We start from the raw sequence: 26398 nt of genomic DNA on the forward strand, positions 1-26398 counted from the left end.
CAAAAAATTGATAGAGTGTGGGAGAGATATTAAGTTAGAGGGAGGACACGGAGGTGATAGCTGATGTATATATAGTACATATATGAACTTCTCAAAATAAATATTAAAACTACTTAGCAAACAAAAATATGTAAGAAAAAGAGGTAATTTTAATGCAATTTTTCATTTTTACAAATAATTTCTGAGCCTTATGCCACTCTGAAAAAAATCTTCTTAGGTACATGATTATAAAACATTTCCTTGTTAATGTTCTGAATGAATAATTTAAGACAAATTTTTATAATAAATTATGCCAATTGAAATTTTATCTTTAAATCCTATTAGGAAATTAGGAGAAGTCAAATTAAACTAGCATTATATGTCTGTTGGAGAAAGGAAAGTGCTTATTCTTCGAAGAGGCTGTGGAAATTGGTAATACAACAGCTGTTGAAATCAGGCTCTTCCCTAACCTAAGTTACTCCATATTGTGTGAGATTGGGGTTCTTTATGTTGTACTCTGCCCAGACACACTTGATTTTACAAGAGACATCGGTGCCAGGTGATTCTGGAGGATGACTGTGCACTGAGTGAACATATAAATAGTGCTATCTCTTTGGCACCCTGCCCAAGTGCATCCATGTGCACGCGCACGTGCGCGCACACACACACACATGCATGTGCACGTGTGTTTCTTTGAATATAAAGACTATGGCCCCATAAATTTCTACAGTGTGATGAAAATAATATCATGTTAACAAAAGAGGGCACAAGAAGACAAAGAAATATTTGTTTGGACACAGCAAACAAATAAGTGGTTGCAACTTTCTCACCTGTACCACATAACGTTGTACTGCAGTGGTAATGACCCAACACACTTGTCATCTGATTACCTGGTATGTGCATAAGGAGACTATGGCACAGAGATAATATATACAGTCTCAGGAACTTCAGTTTCATCTTCCTGATTGCCCAATGGAATCAGACACACATTCTTTTGCCCATTATTTGTCTGGATCTCATGCTGCCATTTATCTCCTGGTGCTGGGAGCTGGCTTGACCCTGACTCTGTAGTCAGATCAGCAGCTAGCAGCTATATCAGCGTCCTTGACTTACTCTGTTCAGTTATCTCACCCTATAGATTCTATCTACTTTTCTCTTAGCATCTCTGAATATCATCTTATTCTATAACCTATAGTTACACACACAAGTAATTTCTCACATACACACATATGCAGTCATATATGCACACACAATCACACAGTCGTACACAACCACACACATTTTCATACATACATTGCACATATAGTCATATACACAATAATCCACATTTACAGACACAATCATTTATTCATTGTACGCACACAATCATACACACATACATACACTCTCTCGCTCACACCCACAGTCATACACACAATCATAAACACATACATACACACTCTGTCTCTCTCACACACAATCACACACACACAGACTATCTCTTTGACTCTTTCTGTCACACACAGACACAGACACACAGGGAAAGGAGAGGGATATCTATTTGTTGTTGATGAGTACAAGAGTATGATCTTAGAGAGTTAATATCAATAATAAAGGTTAATATTTATAATTAAAATAACCTATGTTTGCCTAATCCAGGCCTAGTAAACAAAATGAAGTTACCTGACAACTAGCACACCCGGTGAAGTTATCATTATTCAATGAATTCTGACCTTTTGGAAAGACATGAATGTGTTTGTCTAAGTTTCTGATATAGTGTTACCAGGACAACAATTACAAGAAATTTCCTCCATTATTTTTTTACTTCAGTAGAAACTTATATTTCATCACTTCCTCTAGTTTGACTGAGAATTTACCATACCCCTCAAGCAAGGTAGATCAGCAATGTATTGGGAGGCTATCACAATGATCCTACTAGTGTCAGGCAAAACAATTTTCACACTTATTTCTTTTACATGTCTGAGTTCTAGAACTGTAGAGGTTGGAATAAGAGCCAAATTTTAAATGACATTTACATTATATCTACGTTTTTCTGTGATTTCAGAAATGCTATTAAAAATAAAGATAGCATTGGGATAATGGACATACACATAAATCTAACTCCTAGCTAAACGTCAAAGCCTCATATGCAATGAAATTCAAACTTTTGTACTGAGGGTTTAGTGTTTTGTACATATTTGAGTCATCTTGTGAAGAAGAAAATGAAATCTCAAGTCTAAAAATGGCATCCTGCATGTGGCCAAGGTAGAATTCTCCCATGGTTTTACTATACAGTTCTCTTTGACTGGTGACTTGTCCATGAAGTTCCTGTCATAGTTTAAATTCTCTTATCAAATGATTTTTGTTACACTTTGAATTATTATAGAAACAAAATGTGTCTGATGAAAGAAAATGAAGACAATATCTTGTGATTTGTTTATTACCCATTTTCACAGTTAACTTAGGAAAAACAAGAATTTGTAGTTAAATAGAAAATTTAGAGCGATGTATAATTTTCACCTCAAAACAAATACAGTCAATTTTGGAGCTAAATATTAGTGACCATTGCCTTCAAAAATAAATTGTAGTACCACAAATAGCAAGTTTCGATATGGTAATAGTTTAATAAAATTTACAGTCATAGAATAAATGCAGCTATAAATCAAGAGCCTTTTCAAATACATTGGTAAAAATGTCAAGTAGGTGATTACAGCAAATTCAAAAAACTTGTGCTATAGGACTGAGAGTATTCTCACCTTTGGGTTGGTGGGAGCTAAGGTTTATCATATACTTTAAAATGGTTAGCCTAATTGCCCAACTTTGCAGCTATCTGCAGTCAATCAACTCCATAGAATATTCTTTGTCTCCCATGGGAACTTCGGTTCACACAGCAAAGAATAGCATAAGAAGCACACTGATATATGTGACTACCTGATATATTACTTCTTATTATGCATTGGTGACCTGTGAGAGCAGAGTAGAAAATTTCAATATTCTACTGCCAAGAACTATAATATTGCCAAAATTTTAAATTTTCTAGACATAATCCTAGTGTGGTAGAATGTATTCTCATGTAGTCATTGGAAGTAATTTTTGAACTGCACTCAGAAACTGCACATAAGTAGTTGATTTTATTGTCTTCTTTAACACATAAGGAAACTGAACTAAGAAAGAGCAGGCAATTTACTGAGGACTATACAGACAAATCTGCCTTGCCTATGATCCTATCCCTGGATCAAAAATCTTTCTTAACCAAGATGCCAGATTGGCTTCTTCACGAAATGGAAATTCATTTGCTGGCTTTGATAGGCAGTGAGAGGAACCTACTGATTCACTGGACATGGCCAGGATCTGTCAGACTTGTACTATTAAAAGGTCCTTTATTTTCCAGTGTTGGACAGTGTTACACACAGTACCTTGTCACTTTACTAATTAAATGGGATTATTTTGACTCTCTTTGCAACTGGGTGATTCATGTATGCAATTTTGTGATAGCATTATTTAACCGGCTTTGTGGCTTCCTTGGCAAGGAAAGAATGCCTGAGAATATTGCTGCCAGTATTCCTCATAAATCCCAGGTCACAGGACAAATAGGAGCTTTCCAGAGATGAAAGTTCCTAAGTGCACTTAAACTCTGGAGACAGGCAGTCCCTTCTGAGGTTGTTAGGGTAATGAATGACAATGAACTTGGTTATTCTGCTTTTTATAGAAGCACCAATTGCAAGGGATCCTCCCCCACCGCTGCCTGTCTCCCATTCATGACTTGTCCATGAGATGCTCTTAATTCCTTGCTGTAATGGTTGTAGCTACCCATATTTATTCTACTCATATCCCTGCCTCTGGTAGTTTTCTTACTTATTATCCTACTGAATTATCTCTAGCACCCAGGGGCATCACGTTCCTAGATCTCTCACTGCTCTAAATACCTTACCAGTCCCCACCTCAGGAAGCCAGAGCTAATGAAACACATGTGTTCAGAGCAGAGTCAAAGATGCCTTAGAATTGACTCAAACTGCCCAAGGGAAAAGAAATGTAGCAATGTTGCTGAATGTGCTACTGCTGCTACTGCTGCTGTTGACACTAGATGGTTTAGTAAATTACCAAGAGGTCTCATAAAATGAGTTTTTGGATGTTTGCAGGTATATCTCAGGAATCATTCAGCTACAACACTTTGGACAGAGTCCTTCCTATTTGTCTGTCTATGTAGACATCCATGAGACTTAAGCTTACTACTTTAAATTGTCAACCCAGAATGGAAGGATTTGTTTCTGCTCAATGTCTGTGGCTTGACTGTCTTCACTAATGCACAGATGACTGGGTGCTTGTAACCTCTGCTCTGTTAATAATTACTTAAAAAGGCATAATAACTCCATTCTTCTTTACTAGCTTGGGATGGTTTGTGGGAGCATCACAACCTGTGTCTGAGGTTCTACCTTTGAAACAAGATGGCATAGTGTTTATAAATCATTGTAAGCTATAACTAACTTTCTATAGTCTCTCTTTCTCATAATCTTTTTATTCCCGTTATTTAAAATACTACTCTTTGAAAGCCAAAAGAAAAAAGAATGAAAAACTTAGCAGTATATTTCATGAAAATTCAATGAAGACAATAGGTATAACCTAAGTTTTTAATATATCTTATGAAGGGCATAAAACATAGAAGAAAACACATTTGAATTTAATATTCCATAACTTAAAAACTAAGAGTTGTAGTTTGATTGACAGGGGCATGCATAATTTTATGATGGAAGCGTAGAAGGGGCACTTGCATTTCACTTATAAACCTGTGATTTTAACATTCAAATATTCATTTTCACATGTAAGAATTAATTATGTAACTGTAATTTTATATTTAATAGTTATCATATGGCAACTGAAGTAAATATATGCAAAAATTTTAAACACTTTTCAGAATGAAATGATAATCATAAATTTATATAAAAACAAAACAGTGTAAATACTACAAACATGTAAAATAGGTAACATCAGCTTCTTGGTATACTTCACCTTTAATCACTAATTGCATGTGTGAATGCCCGCAATTGTATATACATTGTTAGCTGTCCACATAGTAAAGTTTTTTTTCTGAATCCTGACAAACTCTTCTCTGCTCTATCACTCAACATTTCCTATGCTGGACTCTGGTTAAAATGCTCGTGCTATTGATGGCCTCAAAAAGTAACCATAAAAAGTTTCAAACAATACTGTACTTCAAAACATATAAAATATGAGATTAGCAGTACAGTAACAAATTAAGGTATACATATGAAATAAAGTAAGCTATGAGATGCAAGCAACAGGAAAAAAGCATAGTCATTATCAGGTATGCTCTTGATGATGAACAACATGGAGGACTAGTTTTGAGATATATCAAATATTTGCATACTAAAATGTGTTTTAAATAGAAAGATGAATAAATGCTTTCAGATTTTGCTGCCAGTGAACCAGAAAATAAGAGAGTATTTTAAATTCATTTTCTACATTATTTGTATGAATGATTGAAGTTTTGAATATTAAAATGTTCAAGACTATTTTATAGTTATAAATAAAAGCCTGTTATTTAGTTTAATTTTAAAATTTAAAGTAGAAATGAAGTTTATTCACAATAACACACAAATAAATATATGTATGTAATAAAGATTTGCTACAATGAATTATGCATTTGCAATTGGTTTCTGAGTTGAAATTGTATTGATCTTAAGAGTGACATGGAGGACTATCTTGGAATTAATCTTATATCTCAGTCTTAAATTGTGTGTGTGTGTGTGTGTGTGTGTGTGTGTGTGTGTGTGTGTGTGTGTGTGTAGAGGCTGCTTAAGAAAGCATGGGATTAAGCAAACATGTGAGACAATGAAATAGGAAGTGTTCAAAGCATTGCTTTATTTGTTTATACAGCTTGTACTCACCATGAAAGCATTCTACTTGTTTTTTTTTCCAACATTGATACAGAAACAGGATGCGACAGAATTCAGAGAAACAATCAAGGATAATTGGCAGTCATTGAAACTGATGTCCCTACTTAGGAATCTCTGGCCCTCACCTAGTAGCAATGGCCTGAAATCAATGCTTTAACTTTGACTTGCATTTTTCATTCTTTTCTGAGCCCTTTATGGCAAGCAGCCTTTTTAAGATGTGCGATGACACTGGAGATTTGTCAAATTTTCTTTTAGTTTGTAACATCTCATCATTCACAAAGATCTGCCAGAGTCTGTGGTTCAGATCTCCAAACTCAGCTTTTTTTCACTGCATTTTCATTCAGTAAAAAGTGGGAAGCTTTTTAACCACAGTGATTAAACAATTCCAATGACACATCTTGCTCTTGCCTCTTCTGCTTTCCACTTCTCCAATTCTTTCTCAGGAATTATGTTTACAAAAAGAATTGAAACTCTGCCATCTTGGGCTACCAAGGTGACTCAGTGAGTAAATGTGCTTGGTGCCCTGCCGGATGATCAGACTTCTGTCTTGGAGAAGAACAGAGTTGAAGGACAATCTACTCTTCCAATTTATGCCTTGACTCCCCCTACACACTCTGTGGCACATATGTATACTTACATATATACACCCACACATACATAATTTAAGACTGAGATTAATACAAAGAAAATTTACAATTATTGCATCATTATTTGTAATATCACATATCATTATAAAATGTAACCTCTATATCATTATATTATTATATAACTTATTATATAATATGATATTATTGTATATATTATTGTATATATTATTTCATAAAAATAAAATGAAAATAAATTAAAGAGAGACGACTATACAATCTAGTTTCTCTACTATCACTCCTTCTCCCCTGCCTCCTACTGTCATTTCAGACTAGATCTAGTCTGAACAACCCAAGGCTGGCAAGATGTCATTCAAGCTATCAGTGTTTGAAGTACTGACATCACTCTTTTCAAGCACATTCAATACAGGTCTCAGACTATGACTTTTTTCTCAGCACTCTGTTTTCTGGACCATCTTTTCTCTTTCCACTGTTTTACCTATCATTTCTTTGAGTTATAAAATCTAACCCTCTTATGGGTCAGCTCCAAATTTTGGTTCTTTCATAATCTGTTCTTGCATTTCTCGTTAGAAATCATCTCCTTTTTAGTAACTTCCCTCTCCTTCAGTATTTCATTAGCCTTTTATTACTTATTCATATCACTTCCTTTTTTGCCTTAGATGAGATAATAATCCCAGCCAAGAACCATAGTCCATCCTTTCTGGTACAGCTTGCAGTTTCTTCTACAGGTCCTATTATGGGGTCTGTGTAAGAACTGCTTGGATGAACAAGTAATAGAACAGTCAAGCTAGGTGTTTGTTTGGAAAATTTAAATGATACTCTGTTTACAATGTGAAGATATGGTCAGCATCTGAATGATCGTGGTGAGGCTTCTGATTTATGTTTGATTTAAGCAAGGTACAGAGATTTATATATCAACCTTATCATTATAAATAGTATTTAAGTAGACAAATAGAGTGTCTTTCAATTTGTGAATTATATATAGAGGAGGGATATTATTGAATATACTTTATTTTAATTGAGGTGTTCTTTAAAATGGTGCTTTGAATACCTAAGCATGATAGAGCCATTTTCTTGGGTTAGGTACTGTGCACTACATTAAGCTATATCTTAAATAGGCACCTAATCCAGGACATGAGTTTATAGTCTACTTGAGACAAGGGTCTGTATTTTTATTACAATGTATATATATTGAACACATTATTAAGAGCCAAGGCAACCTTGGTACCACCCTAGTGCATCATATATGTAATGCTAGAAGGCATTCTCTAACACCTCCATATTTCTGCATCCTTTAATGAGAGACAATATGATGCCATTCACTATTTAGTGAATCTATCCTTTATTTACATCTTTCTATGTTTCATCCAATCCCTCAATATAGTTAATTAAATGGAAGGCTCTCTCTAATAGCATATGCATGGTGAACTCAAAAGGTAGAGTCTTTATATATATATGTATATATATATGTTATTTTAAGTACAATCTTTTTCTGTCCCACACAAAAAACTTAGTATGTTCATGATTGGGCTTTTGTTGTTGTTGTTTTGTTTTTTCAAGACAGGATTTCTGTGGGCAGCTTTTTTAGCCTGTCCTGGAACTCACTCAGCACACCAGGCTGGCCTCGAAATGACAAAGATCTGGAGTCTTTTGTTTTTAACTAAAATATTTCCTATTTGTCTCCATAGTTGTGGCACAAAACACCCCAGCCTAGACTAGGAGTGTCAAACCCCTAAGCTCTCCCAAAAGTGACTTCAATGTTCTTCCAAGCAAACATACTTAGAGCTTGCAGTGTATATAAACTATAAGAAATTGTACAAATGCCTATATACCTTGTTAAAATTAACTATGTTTATCTTTGTGGATCAATGATTCAAAGAGATGTTATATAGCACTGTACCAATTTACATTCTTGGTCTGCGTTTTACTTTATAAACAGCTGCACATCATGATGAATACATGTCTAACCTTTGGGGCATAGCATGAAACCCGACTCATTCCTTCCTCAGACAATGTCTTGTATCAGACACTGGTGTTTTACATTTATAGAATCAAAAATTTGAAAACGTCAAACTGGATGTCAGTGTTTAAGATTCTCAAATTTATCTGTTAATATAGGAGACATTGATTGAAAAGATAAACTAATTTAAGGTGAAGAACATGTTGCTGTATTGAGTATACCCATGCATACTAATTAAGTATAATGAAAGGAAATGTAAGAGATGCCAACAACTCTTTTTTGGAACTTTTCATGGTATCTCTATTCCATTTTTTCCTATTACATTGATATAGTCTTATCATATTACCGAGAAGTGAATTAAAACTAAAAAAAAAATCAGTGGTGATTCGAACCTGAACATTTCAATTATACTCTATTATTTCTGCTGAAAACCTTTCCCAATATCTCTGCCCTTCATTAAGTTTTATTTAATCTCATGCATTTATGCTATAAAATAATTATTTTCTTAATAAATGTCATCATCCTTGTAAGACAAGATGCATTAAAAATAAAACTATAATGAAACTGTAGATTTCATCTTAGGTAAATGCAGAGAAAACTACTTACCCCCAGTAGCCACAGTGATTTCACGTAGAAAATGACCATAAAATGGAAAATCGAAGGACAGATTCACTCTCTGCAAGGAACAACATCAAAAAAGAAAAAAAATCAATAATGTGCAGAATGGTAAATGTAAAATAGAGAGCTCTTCAATTACAGCTAATGATGTTTCTCCTTTACCCAATCTTATTGCAGTTGACCTTAAAAACTAACAGTGGGATGGTGCTAAAAATACATATTTTTTGCATTTAAGTATTTGAAGCTTATAAAAGAAATAAAGTTAGATTATTATAGTCTATTGACTTCCTTCTGTTTTCACAAAGTTTATGTGGAAATTTAAATTCTAAATCATGCTATTTTCTGCCAGTTCTTGCCACTGTTGTTTCATCGTTTATCAAGATCTTTCTATCATTTGATGAATACGTTATTTGGGGATAGTTTGTCCTTTTAGCAAATGATTAAAAAACAGTAGAATGGCTAAGGATATTGAGCACTTTCTTCAATGCAAATCCAAACAACTCTGAGATACCACCTTACTTATGTCAAAATGGCTAAAATCAAAAACACCAATGATAGTTTATGCTGGAGAGGATGTGGAGAAAGAGGAACACTTTTCCACTGCTGGTGGGAGTGCTGGCTTACTACCCAGCCGGGCGGGGGACAACAACAATAGAATCCTGAAATCTGCAGGCAAATGGATGGCACTAGAAGAAACCATCCTGAGTGAGGTAACCCTTTCATAAAAAGACAAAAATGGTATATAATCACTCATATATGGATTTTAGACATGGAGCAGGGGAATGCCAGCCTACAATCCCACTGCCAGAGAGTCTGGGGAACAGGGAGGACCCTAAGAGAGATATACATAGTACCACAGAGAAGGGGAATGAGAAGGATCTCCTAAGCAGAGTGGGAGCATGGGGGGAGATGAGAGGGAACTGTGAAGAAGAGAAGGGGAGAAGAGAAGGGGAGAGGAGGACATTCAGGAGCAGGAAGATAGAGTCGGGGGAAGAACTGAGGAGAACAGAATGAGAGGGAGTCATTATAGGTATGAGGAGAGATCTGGCACTAATGATATTTCTAGAGACGTACAAGGATAACACAAATGGGCAAAATAAGCAATAGTGGAGAGGTTACCTTAAATGCCCTTCCCTGTTAATGAATTTAACAACTACATTATATGCCATCCTAGAACCTCATCCAGTGGCTGATGGTAGCAGAGGCAGACACCCACAGCTAAACACTGAACTGAACTCATGGAAACCGGTTTCAGAGAGGGAGGAGTGATGAGCAAAGGCATCAAGACCGGGTTGGTGAAACATTTTTTATAAAATAAAGCTTGCTAACCCAAGTTATGTGTAGATTTTCTTGAACTAAAAAAATCACATGAGCCTTTATGGATCATCTGCATATGGGAATATGTGAAAATAAAACTTTTCTACTTTTGTGATAGGGCAAGTTGAAATGAACAAAAGTGTAAATGACATTGAAAGACAAAATACAGTAACAAATGCAATGTAGTCTGTGGGTTTTCACTGGGTACATATGATACTTGAGATTCTGGATATTTTGTTGCAAAGAGCTATGAAGGCAATTACAGTAATGGAGAGATTTTCAGATGTGATATTGATGACAGAGAGATTCTGCTAACTTTTCTCAGATAAGCCTTGTAAGAAATAGGCTTGCTATACTTTGACTTTCTGATTTACAATGTAGAAAATTCCTATTGATTTCCATGTTGTTGTGTACTTATATGTTACATATAAGCTGACATGAATAAGAGGAAGCTCTTGGACCCCAGACTGATGGCTGAGAGGTCAGCTGGTACTGATTCAGACCCCCTAAATTTGGGTGTCAGCACTCTGTGGGGCCTTGGGTAGTAGATCAGTATCTATCCCTGTCTTAAAATGGACTGTGGGACCCCATGCCGCATCAAGGGATGCTCTCTCAGCCTGGACCGATGGGAGAGAGCCTAAGCCCTGCCCTTGGTGAAAAGACAGAGTCTGGAAAACTCCATGGAGGGCCTCACTCTCCCTGGGGAGTGGAGTGAGGATTGGGTGGGAGTATTGGGGGGTTAGTGGGGAACAGGGGAGGAGGGGAGGGATAGGGAGCTGGGATTGACATGTGAAGCAAGCTTGTTTCTAATTTAAATTTTAAAAAAGTGAAAAAATGAAAAAAAACAGTAGAATGAAAACCAAAGATAGTGCTTTTCTCACTATTATAGTTTTGTTTATTGACTTTCTGTATTTCCTATAATAAAAATGATTGATGGGAGCTGATGTCATGGACATATAGATGCATGTTTGCTTATTGTAGTGAGTTATCCAGACATAACTTATTGTAGTCAATAAAAGAAAAAACATAGTTGCAGAACAAACAGTAGCTACTGGAGAGTTACTTTGATTTGATATTGGGAGAAATGGACAGATTTAAGTAGAAAGTGCCAAAGTCTTAACCTGTCCACTTCCTAAGGAAGCTTAGAGCATCAATTCTTAATATGTAAGATATTTCAAGTAAATATTTGGTTTAACACTAATGCATACAAAACTAGTAAAATACAACAATATAGATTTTTGTATGCCTTAAGCATTACAAGACAACACACAAGAACATACTACACTCAACAAAGACAATAATATCAATGATCTATCCATCCATCTATCATCTATCTAACACCCATCTATCTTCCTGAGTGTCCGTCATATATTTGTCACACAACTATCTAGCTAACATGCATCTATGTACATATATGTATATACATATCTGTGTATTCAACAGGAAGTTAATTAGCCAGGTGCAGCTCAATATCATGTGGAGACTTCCTATACTAAGCACTATTATGTTAAAATCCCACCATTTCTACATTCCATTTTTCTGACTATACAAATTAAAATGTAGAACAGTACATCTACTGGAATTTAGTTCTCTCCAATTTTGCAAACGATTGCCTTTGCATATCCTTCGGAGATTTCTAATGACTTATTGGCGCAGAGTTAATCATTCAGAATCTACATTGACTTTCAATTAGTTTTTATTTCCTTTTTCTTGAAATGCACATCTTCTGAAAAAGTTTTTCATAACGTCTATTTTATTCTAAGAGTAAAATAAAAATGTATATTCTGTGTCACTTGGAATGAGTGTTCACTGACAACACCAAAATGAAGCAATAATATTAAACTGATATGTCTGAAAGATGTCAAAAAATAATCTGATGAAGGTGGTTGTCATAGGGGACAGAATCTTACCATGCTAATGTCTTCCCCACACTCATTAGTAAAGTTACATCCTCACTACCATTTTGCTTTAAATATTTGTCACTAACAAATGCAATTTTCTCCAAGGATGAAAGGGAATCACATGGTCTATATTTTCTCAGATTGTGAAGAACAAAATAGGTGTTGAAATAAAAGTTAAGAGTCCATTATCCTCAGGAAATTACATCTATGATTGAATTGCCTACTTATCTACCTATCACTATGGTATCCTCTACCCTATACAATAGCAAAGTAGATAGCTCTTAGCAGGTGCTGTCATTTGAAGGGCTGTTAAATGTATACATTCCTCTTAAGTTACTGCTGATAATTCATGAACACACACACACACACACACACACACACACAAAATTCCTCTTAGATCATTGGCTCCAGTACCCCCTGAAGCTATTGTCTAACATCACTTCATTACCTTGTTCCAAAATCCTTTGGTCTATAGTATTTGGTCCCTGAGAATAACAGGAGTTTACTAAGCATTGTATTTCAGGCCTAGTCATATGTGTTACTGGACAACTCTGTACTGTATAGGTCTTCTTATACTAGCCTAAGACTGCAGCTTCTGCTTCTTTAAAACTAACACTCTTAACTTTTGGCTCCTGTCAGACATGACATATGAGCCTTCATTAGTCATGGTTCCTATATTTTTGACAAGTGTTACTCTAGTTTGAGTTGTGCCCTCAAGTCAGCCCCATATCTCATGACTAAGGAACAATCTTAACAAAACCCAAAACATAACATAAAATCTTTATCGAAAGAGAGTATATATATATATATATATATATATGTATATATATATATATGTGCCCATATGTATGTGTGATGTGTACATGGGCTATGGGTTATGCATGTATGATTCATGGACATGCTCCAGTGTGAATGCAGGAATGCACCGGGAGGGTCGGTGGTGTGTGTAGAAAGTTCTCATTTTCTTCTTTGTTAGAGGTGGGGGCCTCATTTTTTTTATTGTTCACTTTCATGTATGACATACTAGCTGGCCAGAGTGTTCAGGGATTCTCCAGACTCTGCTGTCCATCTTGCACCAGGATTGCAGATTACAGTGGCTTTGGTGTGGACTTGGGGATTTGATTTCATAGTCACCTGACTCCGCAGCAAGAACTTTATGCACTAAGCTATTTCTCCAGGTTAGACAGCACCTTTGTTTGGAGACTGGTCATGGAAGACACATGCTGAGAGATGCAGGAGTATTGTGGAAAAAGTAGTATAAGACAGGGGACATGTGATATGTCACTGGGCAAAGTGCCTGTTGTACAGGCATAAACAACTGAGTTTGGATATGGAGTACCCCATAGCAAGCTGGGAATGTTGGATATAATGACTACAGTTCCAGAGCTAGGGTCTGGAAAAAGTATATTCTTGGAGACCTTACAGGCCAGACAGTCCAGTCCTAAACAGTGAGTTCCAGGTTCAGTGAGAAACCCTTTCTCAGAAGATAAGCTAGGGCAGCAATTAAGGAGAACAGACTGATGCTAACACCTACATCCAAATGCACCTACACAGGTGAACTCGCCCACACATACACATATGCACACATGGATATGCAACCATATGTAATATAATACACATGTGAAAGACAAAAACCAAGCATGAATGGATACTACAATATATACTCTACCACTCTAGTCCTTAAACACAAAAGAACAAACAATCCAATTCATAGTACTATCTGAACAGTATCTCTCAGTAAGCTCTTTGAAACAACAGGGAACATGCTTGAACATCAGTGGAGGGCATGAAGCAGGCAGGTAGGACAGTGAATAAGGTTCAGAGTCTCCTTAGTGATGGGGAGGATGTCACTGAATGATACATAATAGAACTGTATGGAGACAGTGTATTATGAAGAAGTGGCAATTGATCCCAAGTTCAGGGAACCAAGATTGACTTTTTAACAGGAAATACCATAAGTCCTTCACGAAGACCTTCAGCTAAGACCCAAAACGTTGAAACCACTATAGGAAAACATATGAAAAAACCTATAAATAAATGTAATAACTTTCTGAATAAAACTTCCATTGACCCAAATATAATAGCAAGGACTGATTAACAGGACTGCACCATACCAAAAAATCTCTATACAAGGAGGAATGCAAAGACCCTAGTGGAGAAGAAATGGCCTGCAGAGTAGAAAAAATTCCTTGACAATAATTCATCCTACTGATAATTACTATGCAGAATGCATGAAGACATCAAAACATTAAAATCAAAAGAACAAATAATCCAATTAATAAATATGAAAGTGAAATGAAAAGACACTTTTCATATAAAGAATACATATATATATATATGATACAGAATAAAAGAATACACATCCAACATATTAGGAAAATACAAGTAAAACAAACTGATATTCTATTTCACCCCAGTCCAAATGGCTGTCATTTAGAAATATGACTAATGGAAAAACAAATGTTTGTGCGGATATGGTAGAAGAAGAGATATGTGGTCTGGCTATATCACTCCTGGGTGTATACATGAAGGAATCTAAAGGCAACAACCCATGGAATTCCTCTAATACCTATGCTTATCATAGCATCATTCTGATGATCCTAGTAGCTAGCAGTGAACAAATGGTCAAAGAAAATGTTGCATCCATACAAAATAGAGGACTATTGAGTTACTAAGAAGAATTCAATCACATTATGTGCAGGAAAATGGATGAAACCAGGGATCTTTATGTAAGTACAAAAGCTAGACTCAGAAAGGTAGATATATATATTTTCCTACTTATGTGGAATCTTAAAGAAAACAAGAATTTATAATAGAAAACAAACCAAATACAATAGGACCAATATGGGACTGGTGTCAACTGTGAGTAATAAGGGAAATAAATACAGTCTGAAACACTTTACACACATGTATGAGAACTTTATAATGAGACCCAGTTTTGGGGTTTGAGGGATGACTCAGCAATTAGGACCACTTGTTATCCCAGAGTACTTTAATTTGATTCACAGCATACATATAACAGCTTATAACATCTGTAACTCTAGTCTGAGGGACTCCAAACCTTTCTGAACCTGGCACATACCAGCCATGCAGATGATGTACAGATATACATGCAGACAAAAGAGTCATACATAGAAAATGAATGAAGAAAAGTTTTAATAACAGCAATTGTACAGTTACTATATGTAAATCTAAAAGAATCTCAATGCATGGAATACAGGACACATACTGAAGAATGTACTTATAGTGAAGTACTCTGTCACTATTGCACATAAAAACTGGAGATAGAAAATATGGTGACAGTGCATATTTCCAGCTGAAAGAGTTGAAAGTCAGAGGGACACCAACCAAGTTGATGAAAGCAGAAGGAAGGGTCATTTGTGTTAGCTGTAAGAATGTTTGCTGTCATTAATTAGTTATGCATCTTTTAACTGTGCAATAAACATTAATTAAAAATGGTCCCAAACTGTCTGTGAACTCTTCTGTAACCCAAGTATTAAGGGAACCCTGAGCATCATCAAAAATTTTAAACCATGTCAATGACAAAAATCATCACACAGAAACTTGTGAAGCAAATCTAACCTTAGACATTATTCTATACCAGGAAATATTTATTGTTAAAGGGAAATATTGATGGGGGAAATCCTTCTGGGAATATGTTTGTCTTACTGGTTGATAAACCACTGTTGTCCAATAGGCAAGCAAGATAGGTGGAACCAGGAGTCTAGGAATATTCTGGGAAATGTAGTCAAGAGTGGGATGTCACCATGTGATCCCAGGAGAAGGGGATGCACAAGCTTGGCATTCTCGGTAAGATAAGACTTATAGAAATATATATTGGTAGTCATGGGTCAATACTTAAGCTATAACTAGCCAATGATAAGCCCTGGAGGACAGTATTGTAACTAATAGAGCTTCTGTGTGTTATTTTGGGGGCTAAAGCAGACCCAGGCAAAAATTATGTAACAAAAAAAATGATTAAGGAAATTGACTACATGAAGACTCAAATTAATGAATTAGTAGTCTGAAAAAACACAAAAGAACATGTCAAAGTATAGCATACAGTAGGTCTTCAGTTTGACTCTCAGTTTTGACCAGAATTTTTAAAACTCAGAACTAAAAAAAAATAAATGTCATAATAAACACAAAAAAAGCAATTAAATGTGGTAACTTTCTTGGTTTTATGGAAAAGTAGGGAAGTGAGAATTTTCTGGACATTCTGGTGCCTGCCCATGACAGAGGAATTTGAGCCCATGTAACTGGAGTTACAGATATTTGTGAACAGACTAATGAGGGTGCTGCTAATAAAACCCCATCTCTTGACATTTATGTTGGTAGTTGACTCGGGCATGTTCTGAGGCATAGATCCAGATTGATGTCTGATATTCTCCATATAGTTTCTTGATTATTTTGCATATTTTAGACTATTTATCATGATCTCTATTGTGGTTTTCCAGGTAATGCAAACATTATGACTATTTACGAACAGATGTAGCTAAAATATTTCTGCTCCTCATTTAAATTGACTATTCCTTAGTAGCATCATAACAGCAAGTTCAGTAGTAAGTGCTGTGTAGGCGAAATCTTGAATATAGAAGCCTGTTCATTAGCTTATTGACACATCACAGGCACATATTTTACAACCTTCTTTTGGTGAAACTTTCTTATTAAACCTTGTATTATTCTTCACTAATTTTTGAGTATAATCATTTGGGAACCCAGTTTTGGGTCCCATTATAATTCCCAGAACCATGTTTAATTGAAGACATTAACACAAACTGCTGTTTGTTTTAAGATGGTTCCTCATTTTGGTGATAAATCTGCACTTGTCTAGTCTCCTGAGTCTTTTTATTTTCTCTTTATTGGGTACAAAACTGCTGAAAGCAGCTTAAATGAAGAAAATTAGTAATAATTAAAGTTTTAATAATTGCTGATCTCATAAGACCATAATAAAAAAGAATCTAAAAACTTATGTAGAAGAATGAACTGAGCTTTCAGCAAGTTTTACACATGGATTTTAAATTCTGCCTTTAATCATTCAAATAACTTTTATTTGAGGGGTACATATTTATCTATTGAACATGTCAGTATGGAGGAATGTCATTAATATAATTATTGGTATGGGAGAATTTATTTTAATCTTATGTTACCAAATAGAATCTTGATCATACTGTTTCTGGTGAGTGATGTATACTTAAGTATGAACCTTGTGCAGTAACCAAATTTAGTATAATGCTGTTTTATTTATACTGGTGTTTCTAGCTATCATTGCTTATTTTTAGTAAATGTTGTGTTTCTAGTAATTAACCATGATTAAATATACATTGGATGAACATGATTGATTTGATTTGGTATGATCTGTTTTTGTAAGACACACATAGTAAGGGAAGATTTTTCTTGATACTGAACAAGGCACATGAAGTGCTTTCCCTGGCAAATGACAGCAGCATTGATCCCTGACTAATCAAAAGGCTTGTCTTCTATAGTCTTCATTCAACGAGACTTCATTTTCGAAATTTGTGTAATTCTTTTCTAGTTATTGAATAATCTAGGAGGATTTTGTAAAGGTTGACACTTAGGTTGACCTGCCATCGTTTTGGATTAGTGGCTGTCTCATTTATGGTTTCTATTGCTGTGATGAAACAACATGATCAAAAGCAAGTTTGTGAGGAAAGGGTTTATTTGGCTTTATTTGACATCTTTGGTTGATGGCTGTCTTAGTTAGGGTTTCTATTGTTGTGATAAAATATTACCAAGATCAAGTTGGGAAGGAGAAGGTTTGTTTGACTTATACTTGCATCACACTATGATTAAAGGAAATCAGAACAGGAACTCAAATAGGTCAGGAACCCGGCGGCAGGAGCCTGTACGGGACCATGGAGGAATGTTATTGGCTTACTCATCAAGGCCAGAACAGCCTGCCTTCTTATAGGACCTCCAGGACCTCCAACCCGGGGATGGCATCACCCACAATCTGTCCTCCATCCATCCCCAATAAGAAGATGCCATAAAGCTGGGTCTTGTGGAAGAATTTTCTTAGTTGAGGTTCACTACTTTCAAATAAGTATAGTTTATGGCAAGTTGACATAAAACAAGCCAGCACAGTGGCTTTATGACTTCATAAACATTTGGCTTTAATGTTAAGACTATCCTTGAAAAAGTGATTCATAGGACCAAATAACTAACTGTTGTCTCAATCTCTATAAGCACTGATTCAATAATGGTTAACAATGAATTATGTTCATGAAAGTGTCTAGCACATCAATAGTTCCTTAAAATTGGTTTCCTAAATAAAAATTGCCCCCATTTAGTTCTTGATAAACTACAGGAAATTATTAAATTATATATTCCCTTAATATTTGAACATGTTACCAAGTGCTTTCATAAGACAATTAAGTCAATTAAGGGAAATTGTTTTTTAGTAGAGTTGCTGTCGGGACTACAGGTAATATATCTGAGCAATATCATAATTCTCTCATTTAGCTGCTTTGAAATAACCGCAAGTATTATATTTACGGGGGTGAGGAAAATGGGATTAACGTTTAATGTGCAGACATGCTCAGTATTTTGTCTTTAAAAAGGATGAATGCGAAACGTATTAGGTAAAATTGCAATGAGAAGTGAAAAAAACCTTGTTATTTACTAAAGGAATAATAATTTTGCAGTGAAGAATGAGAACCTATCAGGAGGCAAGCAATGCATGCCTCCTTCAGCAAGTATTGATGTTGACATCCAAGGAAACACACTGTGTTCACACATGGTGTTGTCTGTTTTGTTGTACTGAAACAGAATGCTTGAGTCTATGTAATTGCAAACAGTAGAGATTTATCTCTTACAGAAATGGAGCCTAGGTGTGGAGGTTAGGTGTGTTGAGAGACTTCTTGACTCATCATCTCGTGGTTAAGGCACATGGTAAAGGAGCATCTGAGAAGCAGCAAGGGGTGAGCAAACTTATTTCTAGAGCACTCTTTTTCTCATAACTAGCTAAGCCTGGGAAAACAACATTGGCTAATCCAGGAGAGCAGAGTCATCAAGACTTAATCGGCTCTTACTGGGCATCATATTCAGCTTTGTTGCTTTAGGGGATTCCTGTTTATACCCACCAATTTTAGCCATGTCAATGTATCCCCCAACATGATGCACATAGAAAAGCAAAATTCTAATCTCATTGGTTTCTTGCTAGAGGAAGACATCTTTGATTAACTATGTGGAAATTTGTGTTCAATAAAAGGTCATAAAAAGATGTGGGAAATGAATGCAATTTAATTCCTTCATGGGTCTTCATGGGAATGGGAAAAGGATGAAAGCTAGATGATGATGTACAATGAGTGAAATATGAATAAGATACATAGATTAATTAAGAGTATGGGACAAATGTAAATAACCATCATGTTATTATTTTAAAGGCAGTTTTATAGGATGGAAAGAAAGCTATGTGGAAACTCTCAGAATCTTTTCCATGTTTCTAGATGTCTGAAATTATCTCAGCACAGAACTCTGCAAAGAAGACATACATTGAGACCATTATAATGTAGCAGGACTATCATTGCAAAGCAAACATATTTGAGTCAAAACTGTCTTGAAAGTTATATCTTTTGTTTATACTAGTGGTTGTATCCTTTAAAAATTAGTTATGACCTAAAAGCCTAAACACTGGCAGACCTTCATATCTTTTTAGATATAAAAAATTCACTGTGTCTAATGGGGACTTGCTCTCTGTGGGTTCAGTCAGAGCACAGGGTACACATTTCTAGATGTTTGGTAAACAATAGAATAGAAACTGAGTGTAGACTTCAGGCTGTTCTGGGCCTAAGTGACATATCCAAATGAACCATTGCATAGTATTTTTCTTAATTTTCTTCAAAATGTAGAAATAAGTATGTTTAGACAGGACACATATTCATAAGGCCAAGATAAAGCAAAAACTTGAAACTCTGAAAGTGACAGAGACCACTCTTCCTCAGATGAAAATGATTTGACTAACAAAATACCATGTGTCAAAGGCGATGGCATGAGGTGTGGGAAAGGCACTGAATTTCTGTCTTCACACTAAATGACCTTCCTAGCCTCACTGGTAATTATATTCTCCCCTCCCTCATACTAAGAAATAAGATGATTCTATTTTTTATCATTCCAGATAGATACAGAGACTGAGTCTCTAAACTTCCATTCAGTTTATTTTTAAAATTTATTTGTATTATCATTCTCTCTAATGAGAATTTACAGAAATTCTTCTACCTGCCAAAGTAATAGACATTAAATTCAATGGCGTATTATAAATCTAAGCATGCCTTTATGCTGTGAAAGAATGTTCCATCCATCTACAGCCACAGATAAAACATGGTCCCCTACTTAACTAATCTATACACTTAACACTTTAACTTCTGTAATCTTTACACAGTGACTGCATGGCCTAAGGACACATTTCTTAGAATGTATCCCTTTAACTCAGTGATTCTTGACTGTACAGCTGTGTGAGTAGAAAAAAATCAAATGAGGGGTCTGTACAACAGGAAATACTAAAGAGACAACAGAACATGGAGATGTGTGTGTATATATATATATATATATATATATATATGTGTGTGTGTGTGTGTGTGTGTGTGTGTGTGTGTGTGTGTGTGTACCAGTAATGGAAATGTATTTTGATTTAACACAGATTCTTCCTCCAGGCAACAAAGATCCTCACACAATCCAACATGAACTAGAGTAGCATGATTACATACCTAAATAGGATTGGTAAAATTGGGATATTTTAACTAATTGTAACATTATGGAAGGGGTCAACAGGACATGGATTGTGAACACAGTGACTGAGATCATTGAAAACCTATGTAAAAGGTCAATATGTTCATGTAAGGGAACTAGTCAATATGTAGACACAGACCTGGGAACTCGCTAGTCTTTTAACAAGTACACTCCATCAAAACAATTGATTTTCAGAGTTAGATATTCTAACATCTCTAGCTTTTTTGCTTATGATTAACTAGCATTAAATTAACCCTGCATATGGATCAACACTCATCAAGGGAGTATTCATGAACCTGAAAATGCAATGTAAACATGAACAGATACACCGGCTCCTCAAAATCAGAGAGTAAGGAAATTATTACCACATCTTGTTTCCCCCAACTCAACAAATACACATTGGTATGCCCACAATGTAGTAAGTTGAAGAGGAGTTTCCAGGTAAATCTCTACAATCATTGTACTCATCTATTGGACTCCACTGCATATACTCTCTGTACTTCAATTTGATATCATGTCTCCAACTAAAAAAAAGAAACAAGAAATATAAAATCTATTCTCATAAATCATAAGAAGTCCCTGTAATCAACAAGCTACACAGGGCCCCTCTGCAAGGTTTTGCAAGCACTAAACGACTGTTGTGGGGCGGGGAGGCTTAGAAGAAACCCATTCTAGATGCTTGAGAGTTAGGCAGAGGACTGAAGGCTTCCTGCTTTCATGAGTTGTCACTCATACTGTGTACCCTATGGTGATGTAGCTGCCATTGAGTTGCCTGTGATTCTATATAATAACTGCCCAACCATACTCTCTGAAGTAATGTAATATATTACTTAGATAACTCATTACATTAGCCCATTGGATCATCAAGTTGGACTTTCATCTAATCCTTCACTCAGATCTGGATTCCGCAATTGGAGCTAAAGTCCTGCAGTTCCCACAAATTTCTGGTCCTGTTGGTATTGTCTAGTCTCTTAGATTTCATTTTGGGTTGGGAAGTTCTATGCTACACATGTAGCATTTGAAACTCTGAAACCATTGCTAAGAGGAAACTATGGCAGGTGTAAAACAGGATAAAATGACAAGCATTTGATTTCTGAATAATATCGCCTCTGTGTGTTTATGTGGTTGAAGTCACATTCCCTGACACTTTCCACTGGAAGTATTGAAGGGCTGATTTGGGAGACCATGTTTCTGCCTGAGTACACCAGGAGACATGGTTGACTCAGTCCTGCATCAGCTCAAACAGGGTATGGCAATAGAAGATATCTGTGGGTGTAACTCAGAGCTCAACAACGTCCTTCATATCCTCAGTAGATTCCAGTATTCCCTTCAGAAAATAAAGCTCCCAATTTCCAACCATAGAGAGATAACTGTTTTAAAGTTAAATATTTGCATACTAGATATCACTATTAATATAGAAGACATCTTTAAAATTGGGTCAGGTACCGTTTTAAGACCGTACAAGTGCTGTATCATTGAATCTTAGTGACAATCTTAGAAGCTGAGTGCTGTTATTATTCCCATTTAACAAATGAAGAAAAGATAAACATCACATGCAAGGTCATCCTAGTTACTGACAGTATGTTTACGCAGATCATAAGGTCCTGGTTCATCATTTCATCAAGCTGTTTCACAGTTCATCTGTGAAGGATTGGAATGCAGTAGTTGAAGTTCATCAGAAGGTTTAAATAATGCAAAACTTGATTACGTGTTGAAAATGAAATTTAGCCTAAGTTCAAATTTAACTCTTAATCATCTCTGCTATCTTCCCTTTTAAAGAGATATATTTTTATCTGTAAATAATTTTAAATTACATTTACAAAATTATACAAAGAACTCTCTGATTTTATGAAGTTTTAAATTTTAAATTTATACTACCTTTGCTAATTTGTTGATTTTCAAAAGCTGAGGGATTTGTTACCTGCCAACAATGCAAAGTATGTTCCCAACCTGAGCTGGTGAGAAGGCTTAATGAGTAAAGGTGCTTGATAGCTAGCCTAAGGGCCTGAGTTAGATCCCTAGAACTAACATGGTAAAAGGAAAAGATCACCTTAAACAACATGTTTTCTGTTCTCTGTATGCATGCCTTGGCAGGTATACACACACACACACACACACACACACACACACACACACACACACACACAGAGAGAGAGAGAGAGAGAGAGAGAGAGAGACAGACAGACAGACAGACAGACAGACAGACACTCACTTAAAGAAATGCCATAAAACAGAATGACCCCTCCCACAAACAATACTCAGCCCATACCTGAAGTTCAGCCCACTTATATGTACTTTTTTGATGTTTACTTCTAATGAACATTCTATTCCATTTACATTTTCTTGAACTTTTTGCTACAAAGTGTTTTATAATCCTTGCAAGACACATATAAAATCCTTATCATTTGATAACCCCAGGAAGAGGGTACGCTTTATACTATACTATCTAAATTTATACTATTGAATGTCTACAAATGCTCATGAAGACATCTCAGAAAAACTGATGAAAAATATGTAGAAGACCTAGGAGTTGGTGGCACATGTCTTCAATCCCAGCACTCAGAAGCCAGAGGCAGGCAGAGCTCTGTAAGTTTGAGGTCAGCCTGGTCTACAAAGTAAGTTTCAGGACAGCCACCCAAGCCACAAACCCTGTCTTAAAACAGGCTTCCCCAAAAAATTATGTAGAAGAAAATCTCTGATGAAAAGTAGGAGAATGATGATATTTATTGATCACACTTGAGACATGGTTGATGCCATCCCCTTTAGCTACAGTCATGAATAAGAAAGATCAGTGGGACTGAATAGAAATGTAGAGGGTTTATCTCACTTTGGACTTTCAATAATTGAGTATATCTATCTAGAATTATAACTGTACCCAGCATAGTTAACACAGGATATATTAGACTGTCTCCAATGACTCCCTTTAGTTTTAAATATTGTATCCCTCCCTGTTGAAAAACCTCAATGTAGAAAATGCATTTGACTGCAATAAAATGTAAATTCAAGCACTAATTTAAAAAACATAATTATTTTATTTTATGTGTATGCCTGAGTATTTGCATGCAAACCACTTATGTTTGATGCCCACGGAAGCCTGAAGAGGGTCTCTGATCTGCCATAAACAGAACTATACATGGTTGTGAGCCATGGGATGCTGGAATGTGGGTGCTGAGAACACAACTTTTGCCCCGTGACCGAACAGCAGGTAGTATTAAGTGCAGAGTCATCTTGTCAGGTAATAAAGAATATTTTTAAAGACAAATTCTTACTTTGAAAGACAAAGAATTAATATATATATATATATATATATATATATATATATATAATTGGCTATGGTGGATTTCTTACAGATTTTCTATCCAAAGCTCCTTCTAGTCTTGTTTGATTCCTATTCTCAGAAAAGGCAACAAGAGTAACTAAATGCCTAGTAACATACATCTCCATACTTATCAGCAAAATTTGACTAAATTGAGGGATTATGGTGGGCCAGCACTACTGTAGTTATTAGTTTTGTGGAAGGGAATGATTGCAGGTCATTCTTTTCTATTAAATGTTATCAAGCTGTCAGATAAATCATGAAGGAAAGTTTAAAAATTTGAAACAATCATCAGATGAAAAACCATCTAGATTCATTACAAACCTTACTTACATTAAAATAGAGTAAAATGAACAAAGAATAGTGCTCCAAGCAATCGATTCTGCTAGTGTTTCTCATTCAAAATGTCAGTGCTCCCATCAAAGGAAGGAGAAAGGAAAAATGAAGGCAGAGTGTATTTAGTTGTGGCAAAAGTACTTTTACAATTGCCCAGTAAAAGGAGGCACAGGGAGATACTGGAATACAAATGTGACAGTTTCATTATCTAGTACTGCTACCCATTCATCAACCTGACATTTTGATTCCATATATATTCCCCTTCATCCACCACCAAATCTGTCAGTCTGTTGGCCTCTCTCTCTTTCTATCTGGTCCCCAGGAAAAGAGGCTTAGGCCCAAATAAGCTGCCTTTTGAACTAAGTCATAACCTTGAACTTTGGTATCCATGCACCACTCAGTTTTATCCAAAAATAATATTGAATGATTTTAACATAAATTCCCCCCTTGAGTCTGAAGACCTCTTCTCCCAATCCCTTGAAGAGGATCTAGTCTTTAATCATGCTTCTGAATATTTTGTTAGGCCCATTTACGTACTTTCACAACTTTAACAAAAGCAAGAAGGCTTCTGGTGTCAGTTCAACCTGAACCTGCCTTTAATATCATTCAAGGTTGCTTATTTCCTGTCACATCCCTGTGACTTCTGGTCACTCTGAACCACCTCCTATCATATCTCTATGACTTCTGGTCACCCTGTCCCACCTCCTGAAAGAGTGACATTAAGTCAATTTAACTAGAAACCACCTTAGTCCTGAAGCATCATTTTTGTAAGAAATAGGATTTAAATTTAAGTCCTCAAGGAAGGGGTATTCCATTCCATTGTTACTCTGCATCTTGGCCAGAAAGCCCCATTTTCTAACTGTACCCAGAACTGAGTATAGTCCTTACGTTCCTTCTTGCCATATTCCAAAAGTCAATAATTTCTTTTCATAATTTCAAATATGGTGACCCTGTTATTTTTTTAAAGATTTGTTTTACCTCCAATTATGTATGTATGCATGCATGCATGTACCTATGTATGTATGTATGCATGTATGTATGTATGTATGTAAGTGTCTGTGTGGGTGTATGATCATGTTTGTATACAAGTGTCTGAAGAGGCCAGAAGAAGGCATCATATTTCCTGATACTGGGGTTACAAGTTGTTGTGAGCCTCTTGATATGGGTGCTGGGAAATGAACTCAGCAAGCCTCACACATGCTCTTAAACACTGTGTCTTCTCTCCAGCCCCCTTTTTAGTTTAGTTGCTGATTGTGACACTGATTTCTTTATTTTTGACATACTGTCTCATGTTGCTCTTGGCATCATTTATGTAACCAGTGATAACCTTCAATTTTTGGTCCTCTTGTTTCTTCCTCCCAGTATTGGGATGACAGGCATCTTCCCTAGACCCAGTTTGTGCAGTTTTGGGGCACAAGTATAGTGTTTTCTGTATGCTGGGTAAGCATGCTACAATGAGCTCCATTCCAAGGCAGATGGTTCTTCTTATTTTTTATAAAGAACTAGAGTTTTCTGAAAACAAAAATCTACAAACTCGTTAATCTTTTAAGATCCTCAGCATCCTTTCATGATTATTTCTTTATTAATTCCACAATAACACTGGATATGTAGGCAGGTATTTTTATCGCTTTCTTTCAAGTTATAAAATTGAGGTACTAAGAGGTCAGACTCAGAGATAATGAGTGTGGAAGTGAAGGCCTCCTAATTTCCAACCCTGGGTACCT

General features: G+C 35.8%; 1 protein-coding gene across 1 annotated transcript in view; it reads right to left on the bottom strand.

Annotated features, from left to right (window-relative positions):
* Positions 1-26398, bottom strand: part of Plxdc2 (plexin domain containing 2) — a 388489-nt gene that overhangs the window by 168011 nt on the left and 194080 nt on the right. Inside the window, exon 4 of the mRNA XM_040755447.1 lies at positions 9045-9114. Within this exon, the coding sequence (XP_040611381.1) occupies positions 9045-9114 (70 nt within the window). The remainder of the gene's footprint in view (positions 1-9044; positions 9115-26398) is intronic.

Source organism: Mesocricetus auratus, unplaced genomic scaffold, assembly GCF_017639785.1.
Source record: "Mesocricetus auratus isolate SY011 unplaced genomic scaffold, BCM_Maur_2.0 Super-Scaffold_100013, whole genome shotgun sequence".
Classification (NCBI taxonomy): domain Eukaryota; kingdom Metazoa; phylum Chordata; class Mammalia; order Rodentia; family Cricetidae; genus Mesocricetus; species Mesocricetus auratus.